The sequence below is a fragment of the Lates calcarifer genome, linkage group LG17 (assembly GCF_001640805.2).
Source record: "Lates calcarifer isolate ASB-BC8 linkage group LG17, TLL_Latcal_v3, whole genome shotgun sequence".
In the NCBI taxonomy this organism is placed as follows: domain Eukaryota; kingdom Metazoa; phylum Chordata; class Actinopteri; family Centropomidae; genus Lates; species Lates calcarifer.
In genome coordinates this window covers 11,631,795-11,648,369 of record NC_066849.1, presented here as the reverse complement: position 1 = coordinate 11,648,369, position 16,575 = coordinate 11,631,795, and the positions used below count along the sequence as shown (strand labels likewise).

The following is a 16,575-nucleotide window of genomic DNA, read 5'->3' as shown; positions in this document are numbered from 1 at the left end:
TGTCCTCCATGCTTTATTCTGTTCCCCTTTAAATAGACAGGCACATGGTATTCTGAAGAGAAGGAGTCAATAGCAACTTTTCTCACCTTCCTCACCTGATAGAAACAGACTGAAATCAAAATCTATTTTACATCTGAGCAACATGAGGTGAATACACCTGCCCTTCAATAGGTTTTACTGTAGCCAAACCAAATCGCTGCTCATTCGCACAAACTCTGCTCAACTTTCTGCGTCTGCCAAGTTGTAGAGTTTCACTCGATGAGATTGTGTTCTTTGTTGGTTCTTGTCCCTAAATGATTGCAAGAAACAAATCAATACAGTTTGCTTTGTTATTTGTAAGTGCTTGTTTGAGTATGTGGGCTACTTGGGAGTTTGGAGTATTATTTGTGTTTATTTTAATGTGATTTTTAGGTAGATTTTAGTTGACTGGACCATCCAAAACACTCGGTCAACAAAGAAAACACAGCTCAGGTTGTATCATTTTGCAGCAATAAGGCACTGTGATCATATAAACGTTTTGCTGGTTGAGATTATCATCCTGTCAATGATCTGATGAGATGACAAGCTGCTGCTGTGTTTGTGTGTGTGTCTGTCTGCCTGTGTTTGTGTGTGTGTGTGTGTGTGTGTGTGTGTGTGTGTGTGTGTGTGTGTGTATGTGTGTCTGTGTGTGTGTCTGTGTGTGAGTGTGAGTGTGTCCATGTCTCTCAGGATCTGACAGCCTCTGGAACAGGCTGTCCCTGTCCTGCAGTTTATTCCTCCTTCTTTGTTGTCTTCTTCATTTCTTCATCCCCACCCAATTTCCCTTGCTCTGTCTCTTTGTCTGTGGTCTGGAGAATAATTTGGGGATTTTTTTGCTCTTCAACATGAAAAGCTGTTGTGTGCCTCTTTCTCTCTCACCTACACTTTATCTCTCTTTCTCTGTCTCTCTCATTGTCCCTATGCCAGTTGGCAGCGTATCCAACCTCTAGTGTTTATTGACCAGCCCCCTCTCTTCCTTTCCTGCATTCATCCCTCCATCCGTTCATCCCTCCATCCGGGCCAGTCTTTGCCAGTGCTCCTTGGTGGCTGTGCTTTGGCAGGGCTGCGCCATGTTGTTTCTGACACCTGGCCCAGCTCGGTGCGCTTCTGCCCAACTCACTTTCACTCCATTGTATAACCCTTGGTGCTGATTGGCACCTTGCACTCATGACACCATCCACTGTCCTGCAGTCAGAACATGGAGCTGGTGATCTTTGACTTATCAACAACATTTTGCATTTATGAAGCAACAAAATATAGCATGATTATAGTTTCTGTGTTTCAGCTTTCATTAATAAATAATTTTATCAGTAACAATGAAGCAAAGAAATTGGTGTAGTGCGAAAGGGCTCCTAATAGTGCTAAATGCACTGAGAGTCAACAGCGATAAGATGATATGATCTTATTTTAGTTGTCAAGACTGATTCTTCTTCATATATATAGCCTTTATTCAAAACTGCGCTGCAAGCATTTCAATTTCTAGTGCATCCACGTTTTTGAGCAAAAGGTCTCTTTTCTTTGTACTGTTTGTTTCATCCTCTTTTATTTGCAGTATATCTATTCAGTTAAGGTTGTTTTTATAGCTTTCAAAGTCACAGCCAGCCACCTTAGAAACAGTACATGAAAGCAGCTTCATAAACAGACCATGTTCAGTTCAGTCTGTTCAGACCTGACATATGGTCCAGCATCAGTTCTGTCAGATTGGTTTTTATCCGACCAAGACTGAGTCAGGTCATCTGAATTGGATTGAAAGTAGGAGTTGGTATAGCCCTGTGGTGAAGAGATACAACTGAGTGGAGGACAGTTGATTGAAAACAGAAAATACTGTATACTTAAGTGAATGGAGGTAAAGTGTCTAATGCATGCCCTGTATATATAAACTGTTACCATTTGTCCCTGGTATCAGATTTTTCCATGTTTAACCATTTCACAAGTCAGTTGATCTTTATCAGGGTTGAGCAACTCGCTGATTTAACTGTTACCATATTGTGACGACTTTTGACAGATAAGAGAACCTTTCCCAATTCCAAGACTTGAAGCTAAGGCTAATTCAAACAAGAGCACAGATCTATTTGTGAAGGCTACCTGTTAACAAAGCCAACATATCCGGCTCTATGCACCATTGTTAGCCTCTGCTGGGATCATTATCAGTGTCAAGAATCACAGTAAGGACTTTATGCAGGCTGCCAAACATGTGAGTGCCTTGTGTCTCGTTTTATTTCCAGCTGTAATCTAGTAGAACAGATTGGAGCAAAGCAGCATCAAGTACAGTCAAGCAGAGTAACCGAGGTTTCAAAAAAGTGATGCAAGTTGAATACAGGAAGATTATCGTCCTTGTTTAATATGGTATACACAAGTTAAGATGCAGACACAGCAATCTATTTCCAAAAAAAAAAAAAACTATTCCCTTCCTCTCTCACACTCTCACTTCCCTGTCTGTAGTCAGCGTACACATATAGATATAGATGTGTGTGTGCACACATACCACAAACATGCTGCGGAGTTCAGGCACAACTAGTGAACACACATGCATGCACAGATACATGCATTGTGTGATGAGGCGGTGTCTGGTTATAGGTGGTGTATAAAGTCATGATGAGCCTGGCTATAAGTGACAGGCTGGCTGATCGTGTGTGTGTGTGTGTGTGTGTGTGTGTATGTGTGTGTATGTATGTGCATGTGTGTGTGTCAGCCTTATTATAGCGATGCATACAGCCCCGTCAGTCACTGTGTTGCCCTCCATCCCCCCCACCCCCACCCCCCTTTCCGTCTCTTTCTCATCCTGTTCAGTATCTCAGGGTGCCAGGAACACGTGTTAGTGAGGATAGAGGGATACAGAGAGAGACTAGGGGAGAAAGTGAGATAGGTTGAGGGAGGAAAAAGTGAAAGAAATATGAGTGTGTCAGTGGTAATGTGTGACAGCAAAGTAACAAAGAAAAAAAACAGAAGAAAGTGACTGATGTTTGAGGAAGAAAAGGGGCAGCTGAAGGAAAAGAGGGAGGATAAATCCAAACGGAGAGAAACAGAATAATATAGAAAAATAGGAAGATGGGAGAAAATGAGACAAAGCGAGCAAGGGAGGTGGAGAGAGATGAGGAGGGGGGTTGGGGGGTGGGGGTGGTAGTGGAGGGATGGGAGGAAGAGGATGAATAGGGTAATAATGGCTCAGTGTGAGAGCTGTTGTAGAAAAAGAGAGAACGGCTGAGTGAAGAAGAGAACAAAATGAGGCTGAGGGCACTCAGACAGATAGAATTAGACACACCGCAGAGGTTCAGTGTGTGCGCGCGAGTGTGTGTGTGTGTGTGTGTCACAGAGAGAGAGAGAGAGAGAGAGAGTGTGTGCGTTGATGTTTTTATGTGTTCGTGTGTGCTTGTATTGTGTGTGCAGGCAGTTGTATTCTGTGGATGTTTACTAGGTTTGCCACGTGTACATGTTGTGTGAATGTGTGGGGGTGGGGGTAAGAAACCTGAGAGCAAGATGTTATTCACCATTTTCAGTCCAAGATTCTGGGGTGATTTTACAAGTTTTAGGAAATGAACAAATGCAATGGCACTGAATAGCCGCCTGCAACAGGTGGAGAGCTAGAGAGAGGAATTCTCTTGAGATTTCCTGCTCTTTGTGTACCTGTGTTTGTTCGCTCATACGCTTGTGTGTGTTTGAGAGCGACAGAGGAAGAGCGAAGCAGTAAGGGAGCGCAAGGCCGAGTTAAATGAGAGCCATGATGGTGCTAAAAGACCTGATGATGACTGAAGCTCTAATGCTGCTTCCATCATTCCACCTCTCTGCTGCTTTCGCTCCCACCCCACCATCCCCCCTTTTTCTCTCTCTCAGTCTCACAGAGTTGTCACTGACACAACTCCTCGCTCGTTAAGAAGGTGTTTTAATGCAGCGAAGGCTTAATGTGCTGTAAAGGTGCATCATATGCGCTGTGTTCATTGTACGGTACGCAATGTGATCGTATATCCCTTTCTCTCTCCTTCTGTCTCTCCCTCTCGTTTCTCTCTCTTTTTTCCCCATCACAGGCGGAGATTGTCAAGCGTCTCAGTGCCATCTGTGCTCAGATCATCCCTTTCCTCTCTCAAGAGGTAAGTGTCACCACTGCCAGACACACTTAGGCGTATACACAAGATATACACACACATAGTCAGGACAGAACTATTCACACATCGGACTTAAATCATATTTTCTTCGCATTCAGAGTAATAAATAAATCTGAATATATCAAATATAGCAGAGCATGTTGAAAGGAGGAAATAAATCCAGGTAGTGCCTATTCTATTGAGAAAAATAATAACATTTGTGCATCAAGTGGTGTTGTAATTAATGTGCTGAAGTTGTCCGCAAAAACAGAAACACCTGCCAATGCCCAGTACTGCAATGTAATACAATATTACTGTAACAAATATTGCTACTGTGTGAGAAATATGTTAATTCAAGTTTATGGTCAGTTTTGAGGCTGTAGTTTGTGGTTTTATAGTAGATTACATTTTTGATTTGTATTATTGACCAGTTAATTGATAAAAATCTTTTAAATGTTAAAGGATTCTGCATATTAATGACAACACAGCTCATTGGTTTTCAGTATTTCCTTGTGGGTATTTCATCCCAGTTATTGCAAGCTGCTGCAATAAGTCACCCTCTGTGTTCGAAAAGTGAATCAATCAACAAACCGATTGATAGCTTTGCAAACCCCACCCCCTTCGTTTCACTAAATCTGTCTTCATTAAACACAGCATCTGGCTAATTTTAAGTAGATAAATTAAAAAGCAAACATGTAAATTCAGTTCAATGTTGCACATGGGCAAAACCAGTATGAAATCTGAAGCTAATTAGTTCCATTTCCATTTGTTGTTAATTGTTTTAGTTGTATTATGTTGACAAAATTTTGACTCATAATACGAGTGCGAGAACAAATGTAACAAAATGTAATAAAAATTCTCACACAACAGCATGTCATGGCCATGAAGTGTGAATATATTTCAATCATAAACATTCTCATCATAGTTTACTAGCGTGGCAAATACAATTCACATTACTGCATTATGATCAAAGCAGCTCTTGTGCTTTGAGAGGACCACCACATCAACTGATAGTCAGCTGATTTTTGTGGCACTAATGATTTCATGTCTCATGGTGTACAACATTTGCTGTGAGCTCAACATGCAACATGCTGTATGAGGTCAGGAGGTACTGATAACAAACAAATTCCCCCAGTTATCAGTGTCACTGGAAACGACAAAGAACTACTTATTATGGCATTAGAGTATAGGATTTCATAAAGATGGCTCCTGGACTTTATTATATTGTTTTCAGAACATCTAGAGCCCATTATCTTTAAATTAAATATAGCCACTCGGTAAAAATTGCTTTGTGCCCCCTTATCATTCAACACATAATCACAATTTCTGCAAGTGGGGTAGTCTTCCACTAGCTGCTACTTAAAGCTGTATTTTAATTTATATCTGTTATATGCAACTTAAATAAGTAAGAGGAGAAGGATTATTGAAGTTAAATATACTGATATGATTGTTTCTCTGGCTGTGGGCATGACGACAAAACAGATAAAATGAGAGTGAACTCTTGGTGCATTGGTTATATTATTCCACACAAATCTGCACACACACAGTGTGCACTGATGAGTGTGCTCCGTGGAGACAGGAAGGTCAGAGCCCTGTCAGTTTGATCAATATTGACTTTGTGTGTGTGCGTGCGTGTGTGTGTGTGTGCAAGGGCTAGCACTGTTGCACACACTTATTTGCATTTGTGTGACTGATTACATTGGGACTTTGTGTAAAGAGAACTGAGATTTTAGTTAGTTTGGTATTGAGTGTGTGTGTGTGTGTGTGTGTGTGTGTGTGTGTGTGTGTGTGTGTGTGTGTGTGTGTGTATGTATACATGTCTGTGCATGAGTGAGTGCACACCTATCTGTATATGTGTATATGCAGTAAAATATGTGTGTTTCTGCTTATGTGACTTCTATGTCATTGTTTGCATTGTGTATGTGCAAAGTTGCCCAATCCAGACATTTACATTTATACACATTGTACAAGCTGAGTTTGGTTCATGTAAAGGTTCCTGCTGTGTGATTACTGACTGTACATGCAATGTCCTGATATTTACACTAACATCTAATAATACAGTGTGACCTGCTTTTCTTCTGTGGCGATGAATATTTTCAATATGTTTGTCTGTATGTGTGTGTGTGTGTGTGTGTGTGTAGCACCAGCAGCAAGTGGTCCAAGCAGTGGAGAGAGCCAAGCAGGTCACCATGGCAGAACTCAATGCCATTATTGGGGTGAGTCACCTCCATTCATAATGACAACACAAACATGCTCACACCTACACATGCACACACATTTAATAAGTATTTTGCAGCCAGTCCTACACACACTCAAAAAGAGACAGCTGTTTACATTATTTCAGCACTGGTCTACAAATATGTAGATCAGAAAAACTGATCATCAAATAGGTGAGGTAGTAGTATAACCATCACTTGAGATGTTTGTGCCCCAGATGGTGATGTTGATCGTGCTAACTCAAGATTCAGTCAGGCAGGTATTACTTGAATAGCTAATGTTGGGAGCCTTTGATAGTGTGCTATGAATCAACATGGCTAATGGATCATTTTTTTTCTAAATTAAAATTGGTCTTTGAGGGATTATTTTTTATCCTCCAGTTTTTAAGTATTCATGCTCCCTGATGGAGCCAACCTGTTAAAATCAGATATTAAAGAAGCATCTCATCCAGGTTGTGGGCTATGTTCCTGATGTATAAAGCCAGGTGTGGCAACAGCAACTGCAATGTTGCATCCTGTTTGACAGTTTTACTGGATGGTGTTAGCAATTCTGGAAGATGTAACTGAACATAACAAGATGTAATGAATCACTGCTCCCATTAAAATAGCTGTTGAGCAGCGGTTTATAAAGCTCCTGGCTGCTGGTAGTGGAAATTAGTAACTATTAGTATAGAGAGACACATTAGCATTTTGGAGTAGCCATTCCAACTTGCTAAATAACACAGTTTAAACCTAGTAGGGTTTTCTCAGTCTCTTATGTGTGAGCTCTGTTTAAAAAGAGACAGGAATCAGTGACTGTCATTAGATGGATCAATTCTAAAGAAGACATGAAAGCTTGTAAGAGCACAAATCACATTACTGTCTGCTCACTGTACAACAACAGTATGGTGTACACTACAGTAATTACAGCCCAGTTTCAAGGTTTCTGTGTTTAACACTTTGATTCGACAATGTACAGTGGGCAACAGATGGCTTATATTTAAATTAAATTAAAGCATGAAACATATATAATCTAAAAAAAACAAACAAACAAAAAAACACATACATAAACTATAGAGTTACCATAATGAAATTTTACACCCTCACAATATACCTGCCGCACACATACTTTTAATAGTGCATGATCACCTGATCACCAACATATTATACACATGCTTCTCTGCACATATGTATGTATATGTACACACATACAGATGCAGTGATGCTCCTGAGTGCTGTGGTAGATGGGGCTTTCCAGAGCTTGTCAGAGCACTGATCACATTACTGTCTACTTAAAGCCCTTTGTTCCTCCCAGCACTACAAACACTGCTGTCACTAAGGTGTGTGTCTGCGTGTGTGCATGTGTGTCTAACACACCAGCTCGACAAAACAACACACGAAAACACATCATAATGCTCCCCTCAGGATAATAGCCTTTCTTTATCTGTAGCTGCTTCTTTGCTCTCCACTCTCTCTATCCTCGTCTTTCTCTTTTTCCTCTTTCTCTGCCTTTTTTTTCTTCCTCTGTGCTCATTTTCTGTCTGGATTTTCTCACCCCTCCTTTTGTAATCTTTTATCATTTTCTACCTCTTTTCTTTTGCACTGTCCTCATTTCTCCTCTCCCATTGTTTTTGCTATGTCTTATCTTTTTCTCTCCGCGCTGCACACTTTCCTTCCCGCTTCCTGCACTAATTTACCCTCTCTCCCTATTTTCTCTCCCCTGTTCATCTAATTCTTCTTCACTTTTCACTGCCTCCACCATGATTTCCCTCTGTTCCTCCCCATCGTTTACTTTCCGACTCAAAACATTTTCCTCCCTCTCTTTTACCCTCTCTGTGCTTTCCCTTGGCCTCTTTCTCTCTCTCTCCTCCTCCTGCCTTCCCTTCATAATAAATCCCATTCATCGCCTCACTCTTCTTACCCCACTGCACTTCTTTCTCTCACTCATACTCTCATGGTTTCCATCTCCACCTCTGTTACTTTCCCTGTGTATCCCGAACGTTCACTTTCTTTCTTGCCTTCTCTCCCTTTCCTCTTTCTCGTCCTTGGTGTCCATCACTCTCATCTCTTTAATCCACTAATCTCTTTCACATCCTATCTATCTCTATCTCTTACTGTTGAGCTCTCCATGTGGATTTCATTATATTCACCTTCTCCGCTCCTCCTGTTTCTCTCACCTCCACTTTTCTAAGCACATCCCCCTACTTTCTCCCTCTCCCTTCCCCTTTGTTCTTTCATCACTTTCTCCTGCTCATTTTCTATCCCTCTCTTTGTTTTAACCCCGTCTTTTCTAACCCCCCCCGTATGACACCACCCTTCCCCGACCCCTCCCTCTCCCCGCTCCCTCCTTTCCCTGTGGCCACAGCAGCAGCAGCTCCAGCACCTATCTCACCATGCCCCTGGCATCCCCCTGACGCCACACCCATCAGGCCTGTCCCTGGGCGCTGGGGGCTCTGGGCTTCTAGCGCTGACCGGGGCCCTGGGGGTCTCGGCCCACCTTGCGTCCAAAGATGAACGCAACCACCTTGACCCTGAACATCTTCGAGGTAAAAAGATTGTCGACTTCTAATCCTTAATTTCTAATGTTCCTAAAAAAATGGATTTCATGTGGCATTAACTGGCATTGTAGTCTTCAAGAGCCAACTTCAGGATGCACAACAGGAAGAAAAACTCCAGACATGTAATCTCTGAATTATATCCTGAATCCTGCTAATAAAATCAAATTAATAAAGGCAAATATATTTTATAAAAATCTGAAAACTGTGACTCTTGATCAACTTTTCTGATCTTACAGTCAGCTGTCATTAACTAAAAGACAGTAGAGCCATGGTTTGAAGGCAACGTTCATAAAGTTCATAGGAAGACTATTCTGGCAGATATGGGATAAACTGTAGAGTATTTACAGCAGGATTCGACCAGAGGCAGTTAAAAATTTGTTAGTCAATGCATACTTTTTTGCCTTGAAAGGCCATGCAGCCGTGATCATTGTTTTTCTGCAGTGAAAATCAGTGTTCTTGGTTTTGTCTGAGGTCAGTCAAAATGTTTCATCTATTACACCATTGAGCATTTTGAGAAGATGTTTAGCAAGTTCAATACAAGTGAGGCAGAGTCTGGGAAACTATCCATAATGAAGTCAACAGATATCACCCATTCAATGATTGTCTATTTTCTTCATAAGATGTTCTTATTTCTGGTTGTACACTTGTGCATGTGTGTGTTTAATTCAGTTAAATTTTTTTCCTACCAGAATGGTCACAAAGCAGAAGAAACAGAAACCCTGACAACAGCTGCAGAAGAAAAAATAGATAAATTCATCATTTTAGATGAATGCAGACTAACTCTATACATCACTTGTGGCATTTTTTTTGTAATTTGTACAGCAACTCACCCTTTGGACTGAATTTGAACTTCCTTGCTTAGATTGCTGTCATATTGTGGACAGACATATTCATGGTGCTTGTGCAAATGCAGGGGAAATGCTTTCTCCCAATGAACTTTCATTCACCCCGATAGAGTATCTTATCTTTGCGCTCTGTTTCAGGCACCGAGCCAAGAGAGACTTTCTCATGAATAAAAGGAGAGCTAGACAGAAAGAAGAAGAAGGAAAAAAAGAGGGAATGAGTGAGAGTAGAAAGGGAGAGAGATAGAGAGATCAATGTGTTCATATTGGCGTGTTAAGCATCTGTGCGAGAGCTTATGCATGTCTGCAGCTGTGAGTGTGTGTTTCTGCTCCTACATACGAGACGAAGGACGAGTGAAAAGATAGTGAGCGTTGAAAAGAGGCAGCAGGGGAAGACAGCGAGCTTTGTCTGGTTGGAGAACTGAGAGAGAGAGAAAGATAGAGAGGGGAGAGGAGACTGGAATCAAGCACAATAGCGGGTCTGTATCTTTATTAGAGAGGAGCAGTCGTAGTTCAGCCTAACCTTGGCTGACTGGGAGACTGTTGTTATTATTATCGGGACTGACGTCAAACTTTCTTTCTTTTCCCCTTTCTCCTCTCTCACTCTGTCTGTTTTCTCTACTCTGTTCTTTCTCTCCCTGCCTTTCTCCGCCCCATCCCAGAGGGAGCACCCAGCAGGGTGAGTAGATGTGTGTGTGTACATTGATATAAATGTTGTGTACGCCCACATTTCACTGTGTGTGTGTGTATGTGTGTGTATGTGTGTATGACAGTGATAAACTGAGGGAAATGGAGACGCACTGTAAAGTGGCCTCAAAAAAAAAAAAAAAAAAGGCTGTGTATTGCTGGAGCTCAGCCAGGAGTAGCACAGCTCAACACCAGCACAATGGCTGCTCAGCACCATCAACCTTGAGCTTCTCAAGGTTTTCTACATCACACTAACATCTGAGCTCACAGCAGTTTGCTGTTATCTTGAAGAACAAACCGGGACAAACTGGGTGAATGGATGAACAAGTGTTTGTTTATCAGCACCACAAATGTTCTCGTAATCTACGAGACTTACAGAACAAATGAAAGGATTAAAACCCAGTTAATGCCAAATGTTGTCCAAAACACTCCAGTTAGTGTCTGTAGGAGAATGCAACTCAAAATAAGAAATGTGGATTGTTTGTATAGAATATAAACAAGGACTGAAGTTCTGAAATTTCTCAGGTCAAAGAACCACAAAATATTTCAAGATAATGTCACTGAAAACCACTTAAAAAAAATCCCAACAGAACCTGACCTGCTCTACCTGTAGTTGATATAGAGAGTGTACATTTGCACAAGTGCATTCATATAGTGAGGTGAAACAAACACCTCTAGAAGAACATGCTTTCACAATCTGTATGTGCACTTACACTCAGGGAAAGAAGGTGATGCAGGAAGCAATGACAAGAGTTTTTCCTTTTGCTGTCCTTCTTTTGACAACCACGATGGCATTTTGCTATATAACAAATCCATCCTGTGTGACTTTTCAGATTAGAGGCAGTAACACACCTTTATTCTTTCTGCTGAAGAGATTGACTTAGTTGGTGTGCAGTTATACCAACTGGACTGTTTGGAGTTCAGATTTAACAGTCCTGTAATTAAGTGTAAAGATGAGAGGTGAGAGGATGGTGTCTCAGGTTGCCATAATTGAGGGATTAAAAAAAAAAAACACAAATCCATCCTGAGACAAACTGAGTCAATGCAGCATGCAGTGAAACATGAAATGTATACAAGTGTTCATCTTGCCTTACAGGTTTTGTGCACATTTCATGTCAGTGTATTTAAAAGTCCCCCATAATTGCCTGGAGAATTAATGCAGTGCAAATGGGCTGATTGAAATTCAGTCGACGTCTATTGCTAGTCCTATTCTCCCTGACTACAGATTGGTCTCATTTATGGAGGCCGTGTGAACACTTTCTTACTGTACTGGCTGCAATGTACAGCTGGCCTTCATCAGTGCAACTGTTGATAACACAGAGAGAGGGGGGGATTAGAGAGAGATGGAGAGTGAAATTGCAAAAGGAAGATGAGAGTGACTAAAGAGGAGGGGGGAAAAAAAACAAGAAAAATAGGGAGGGAAAGGTTGTTAAAAAAAATACCAGCAAGTCTTTGTTGTGGTTTTTATTGCGAAATGAAAATGATTTAAGAGCGCTACTGACTTTACTTTCCCTCCCTCCCTCTCTCTCTATCCGCAGTGAAACCCTTAGCATAATTTAATTGCCAAACACAATGCTGATTGTTAAGCACCAGGAAAATAGTTTTCTCATGAGTTGAGGTTTGTGCTGAACTTAGCCAAGCATTACAGCGTTTGGGAAGGGAGGGAGGGAAGGTGGTGGTGGTGGAGGGGTTGAATATCAATTGGCATTTGTTGGAGAGCACCACGCTAGTAAAACATGTTGGAATTTTAAATGGAGGGGAGGAAGAAGGGACAGCAAGAGGAAGTCGGGAAAAGAAGACGGAGGAGGAGGAGGAGGAGAAGGAGGAGGAGGAGGAGAGGAAGAAGAAAGAAGAGAGGGAAGTTTGTTGAGCTGCACTGAGGTCCATTGTGTGGTTTCTCCTCTCCTCTGTCCAGCGCTCCTTCCTGTCGGCCGCGTGGGCTCCTTCCTGTGTGACTCATTGGTGTGTTAAACCCTCGCTGTTCTTGTCCCTCTCCACATGGGGACAGAGAATGACAAGTGGCCCTTGCTGAACCTCTGGCCCCTGCCCTGGTGTAAAAACAGCACAATGCTTTCAGCGGCTTTTCTGAGACCTGAGCACCAGGCCAGGCTGTATTGTAAACACGCCTGTGCAGCTTTATTGCCTAATAATGAGAGTCATATTTTACATGAGGACTGGTGTGTCGAGGGAGGAACACTAATTAGCTTTATAGGCTGTCCTGTGTGCTTCTATGGCTACGTCTTAACCTGTGCTTACGTCAGCTGTACTTGCCGTACACTGGTGTGTGCGTATGTGTGTATTATTGTGTGTTTTTATGGGGCTCTCTGTTAATATTTGATTCTGCCCAGCATATTTTTCCTCATCTTTGCCTGAGCTCATGTCTACAGAGTGATTGCGTGTGTGTGTTTCTTCACATCGTAACCCCATACAGTGGCAGAAGTGGGTGAGTTTTATGTTTTTGTACAATGCCGGGATTATAAAAAGTTGTGTTTCCCTGTCTTTCTCCAGAGTAAGTCAGTGTCATCGACAGACAGTCAGCCCGCCGAGGAGCGCCAGGGCCCATCAGGAGGCTATTCCTCCTCGCAGGGAGGAGCTGAGGCCAAGAGGAGGCGCTGTGACGACAAAGAGCCTCTCCCACCACACTCCTATGTACGTGTTTATATATGTCCTTAATAAGGATAAGCTGAGTCTCATAGGATGCCTGTGAAGAAAATGAGTAGATGCCACAGCACACATTGAATACAACAAGAATAATAAGCGTGAATATGAGAAATAAACAAACAATAAACATTAAAACATGCAGCACATAATTTAAATTAAATAATATCAGTGCATTATTGATGCACATGTATGCATAACTTTTACATATCAGTTCACAGAAAGTCACATAAACACACTAAGGATGGCACCAAGTGTGTCTGCACCTGTGTGGTTGTGTGTGTGTACATGTCTACATGTGATATCACCTATGACATTATAGGCCACACAGGGGTCGGGGCCCCGCGGCCAATTAGAGCCTTGTTTAGTTTGGATGGTTCCAGTGGGAAAGAGCAGGGAGCCAGAGGCAATGCAATGCCAGAAGAGAGACGGCCAAGGCAGATAGCTGTAATGAATTAGATGGCTGTGTGTTTGCAGTCTGGAGGATTGATTGACACTGGGAGTCTGTCTGTGCAAGACGGCCTCCAGCTAAATCAGTTTGGCATCAACAACAACAGTCCAAATCTTCCCATTAGTTCAGAGCGAGAACAAGCACAGATAGTTTCCACTTTCTGAATGTTTTTCCTCTCTTTTCTGTCTGTCGAGCCACATTACAGCTCCCATTTCTCTCTGTTTGCCTTTAGCTCTTCTATATCTCTCTCTGTCTCTTTATCACCGTCTCTCTGTTTCTCTACTTTTCCCTCTCACTCTCTGTCTTCTCGCTGTTTTCTTTTCATTTTTATTCTGTTTTTCATTTCTAAATGTCTTCCTCTCTCTCCTCTTATTTTTTTTCCCTCTCCATTCCTCTCTGTGAGTCTCTCTCTCTTGCTGTCTGTTTCTGTATTTTTGTTCTAGGAATAGGCTGTAGACATAGCCCTGTTTTAGCTCTGTATAATTAGGTACTGATGTCACTCCACACTGATGTCAATAGGAATATCAGGCCATGATCACATCAAAGCGCTGTTGCCATGGTGACTAAGTGCCATCGTTCTCACCCCTGAAAAATGGAAGAGGGAGATAGAGAGAGATGGCTAGACGAAAAGCAAAAATGTACCATGGATAGAGAAAGAGCAACAGTGTGTGTGTGTGTGTGTGACAAAGAGACACCGATCGAAACAATGTTTGTATGAGGGAGATGTTTGGTAAGGATGTATGGTATACAGTATCTCTCTGTTAAATGTTGCATGGTGGACAGACAGTGAAAAGAAGCAAAGAGTAGCCAGTGATATTGATATATCGACCCATGTGTGCAGTTGTGCGTTTCCATCTTTATTATTAAAGTTCTCTGTCTACACATGCAGTATACTGTATGTTTCTTTAGGTGAAAGAGAAAGAATAACAGTGTATCGTAAAGAATATTGAAAAATTTTACATTTTTACAAAATTTTACAATTTTACATTACTATCCCTATGTCCTCTTGGCTTCTCAGGACAGTGATGGAGACAAGAGTGAAGACAATCTTGTGGTGGATGTTTCCAATGAGGTAAGCCGCCTGTCTGTATTATTTAAATGATCTTTGACATCCGTCATACTTAATCAATATATTTATATCAACAATATACATGAGTGGAGACACTCATCGCGATGAGCCCACAGAGAATTATCGCACAACTCTGCTCTTCCCCTCAACTTGATGGAGCATTTTAGCAACTTTCAGCTCATTGTTTTGGTTCTTTAAGGCCTAAAACTTACCACTCTCATCAGCATCATTTTTGGCAGAAGCAGGCAGCTGCTCAGTGCTTAACAGCTGACAAAGTTAGCAACTAGCTACTGAATACTGTGTGGCATTTAGCAGCCAAAGAGCTAGATATTTCCTTCAGGAGTTGGTAGAGACCAGAGCTAAAAGTGGAGTGAATATCTGACTTCTATTCATTAGGTGGCCAGGAACATAAGCTCAAATTAAAACTAACGTTGCTCCATATCTGCTGCATGTGTAAATGAACAACTTGCTAACACCTTAGCATGTTTTGTTGAGGTATATTTGGTGAACATCTTCATCTGAGAAGGATAACATGGATCATCTCTAAAGCTAACTGGCAAGTAATATGAAACAATGTGTGGCCATGGTTCTCAGTTCAGTGTAGCTGATCTCAATATCTGCCATAAAGATGAAAGTTAAAGGTATATTTCTCTTTATTACTAAAGGTTCTCTTTAAATTTTTTAGCAGGCAAAGCTGGTAGAGAATTATTGTGCACAGGTCGTTGCTCATATTAAATACTTGTAAAACAAACCTACCAAATGACAGCTGATCATTTAAAAGCTGTCAATCCACATGACATAAAATAAAAACCACAAACTGTTTGTTACTTGTAAAAGTCAGATCAGGTCAGATCATGTGACAGTGCTGGTTTCCACCATCAGTCAACAAAGTGAAGCAACAAAGAAAGTTACTTTCTGCTTAATCATTGCCTAATGGCAAAGTTTATTAATGGGCGAGTCTCCCAGAAACTTCACACACTGGTGACCACACTTGCAGAAGGCATACATCTCCCAGAAAGAAATTTCCCCATCACAAAGTAGTTTTTTCTGCCCTCTTCAAAATATTCCACCTTCACTACCAATGTTTACTCACAATTTTCCATCTCCACTATGGAAAATATCTAACTCACTCACAGAACTCACACTTTGCTCCTTCTCCCCCACATCTCCTCACAGCTACGTCCTTGTGCAAGAGCTGTACATCTTGTTACAAAAAATATCTTTGATTTACTAGAGCCACGAGTCACAAGCAGCCTTTATCCGACAGAAGCTCTCTGACACTGTGCTGCAGCCCACACATGAATAAAGCATGAATCCAACACTGGGAGGACCAGTGCTGCTCACGGGAATAACTGTACAGTAGATGTACTTGGCACAGCTTGGAACCACCCTCTGTCCTCTACATAACCCTGGCTGTCGATTCAGTTTTACATTTTGTGTGCGCATGTGTTAAGTTTTTAATTTAATTTAGTTCTTCACAAATATATTTCATTTCGGTGTCCTTTGTTTTTTTTTTTTTAAAAGGAGATTTGCTCTTTTTTGTCCTTTTTTTCCTCTGTATTTTGATATTGCACACAGAAGCAGAACTGGTCTCGTGTGATTTGGAAACTGGTAAAAAAGCAGATAAGAAAGACAAATGTGTGTAATGTGGGAAAAAGATTGAGATGTTCTCTGGTGAATTGTGTGTGTGCGCTTGTACTTCTGTCTTTGTGTCTTTGTGAAGACCAATTTGAGTTTTAGACCTTGGAAGTGAGGACAGTTTGGGAAAGTGAGGACATTTTTTGATGGTCCTCAGGGTCAAGGGCTGTTTGAGGTTCAGTTTAGAATTAGATTTTAGGTTAGGGTTAAGAAAAGGGTTGGGGATGGCATTCATTTCAGTGATGGTTGAGGTTAGGGTGAGGGGCTGGGTAAAGTCACATAATTGGGTAAGGAATAAGCTTGGTCTTACTGCACAAAAGGACTTAATAGTTTTCACAGTAGTCTTAATAGTCATAATTTGATATTGGTCATTTATTTAT

General features: G+C 41.4%; 1 protein-coding gene across 1 annotated transcript in view; it reads left to right on the top strand.

Moving 5' to 3' along the window:
* The window catches only part of tle2b (TLE family member 2, transcriptional corepressor b), a 75,580-nt gene that overhangs the window by 43,545 nt on the left and 15,460 nt on the right, over nt 1-16,575 (top strand). The window contains 6 exon segments of the mRNA XM_018673422.2: nt 4,041-4,103; nt 6,239-6,313; nt 8,658-8,838; nt 10,355-10,371; nt 12,888-13,028; nt 14,507-14,560. Coding sequence (XP_018528938.1) covers nt 4,041-4,103; nt 6,239-6,313; nt 8,658-8,838; nt 10,355-10,371; nt 12,888-13,028; nt 14,507-14,560 — 531 coding nt within the window.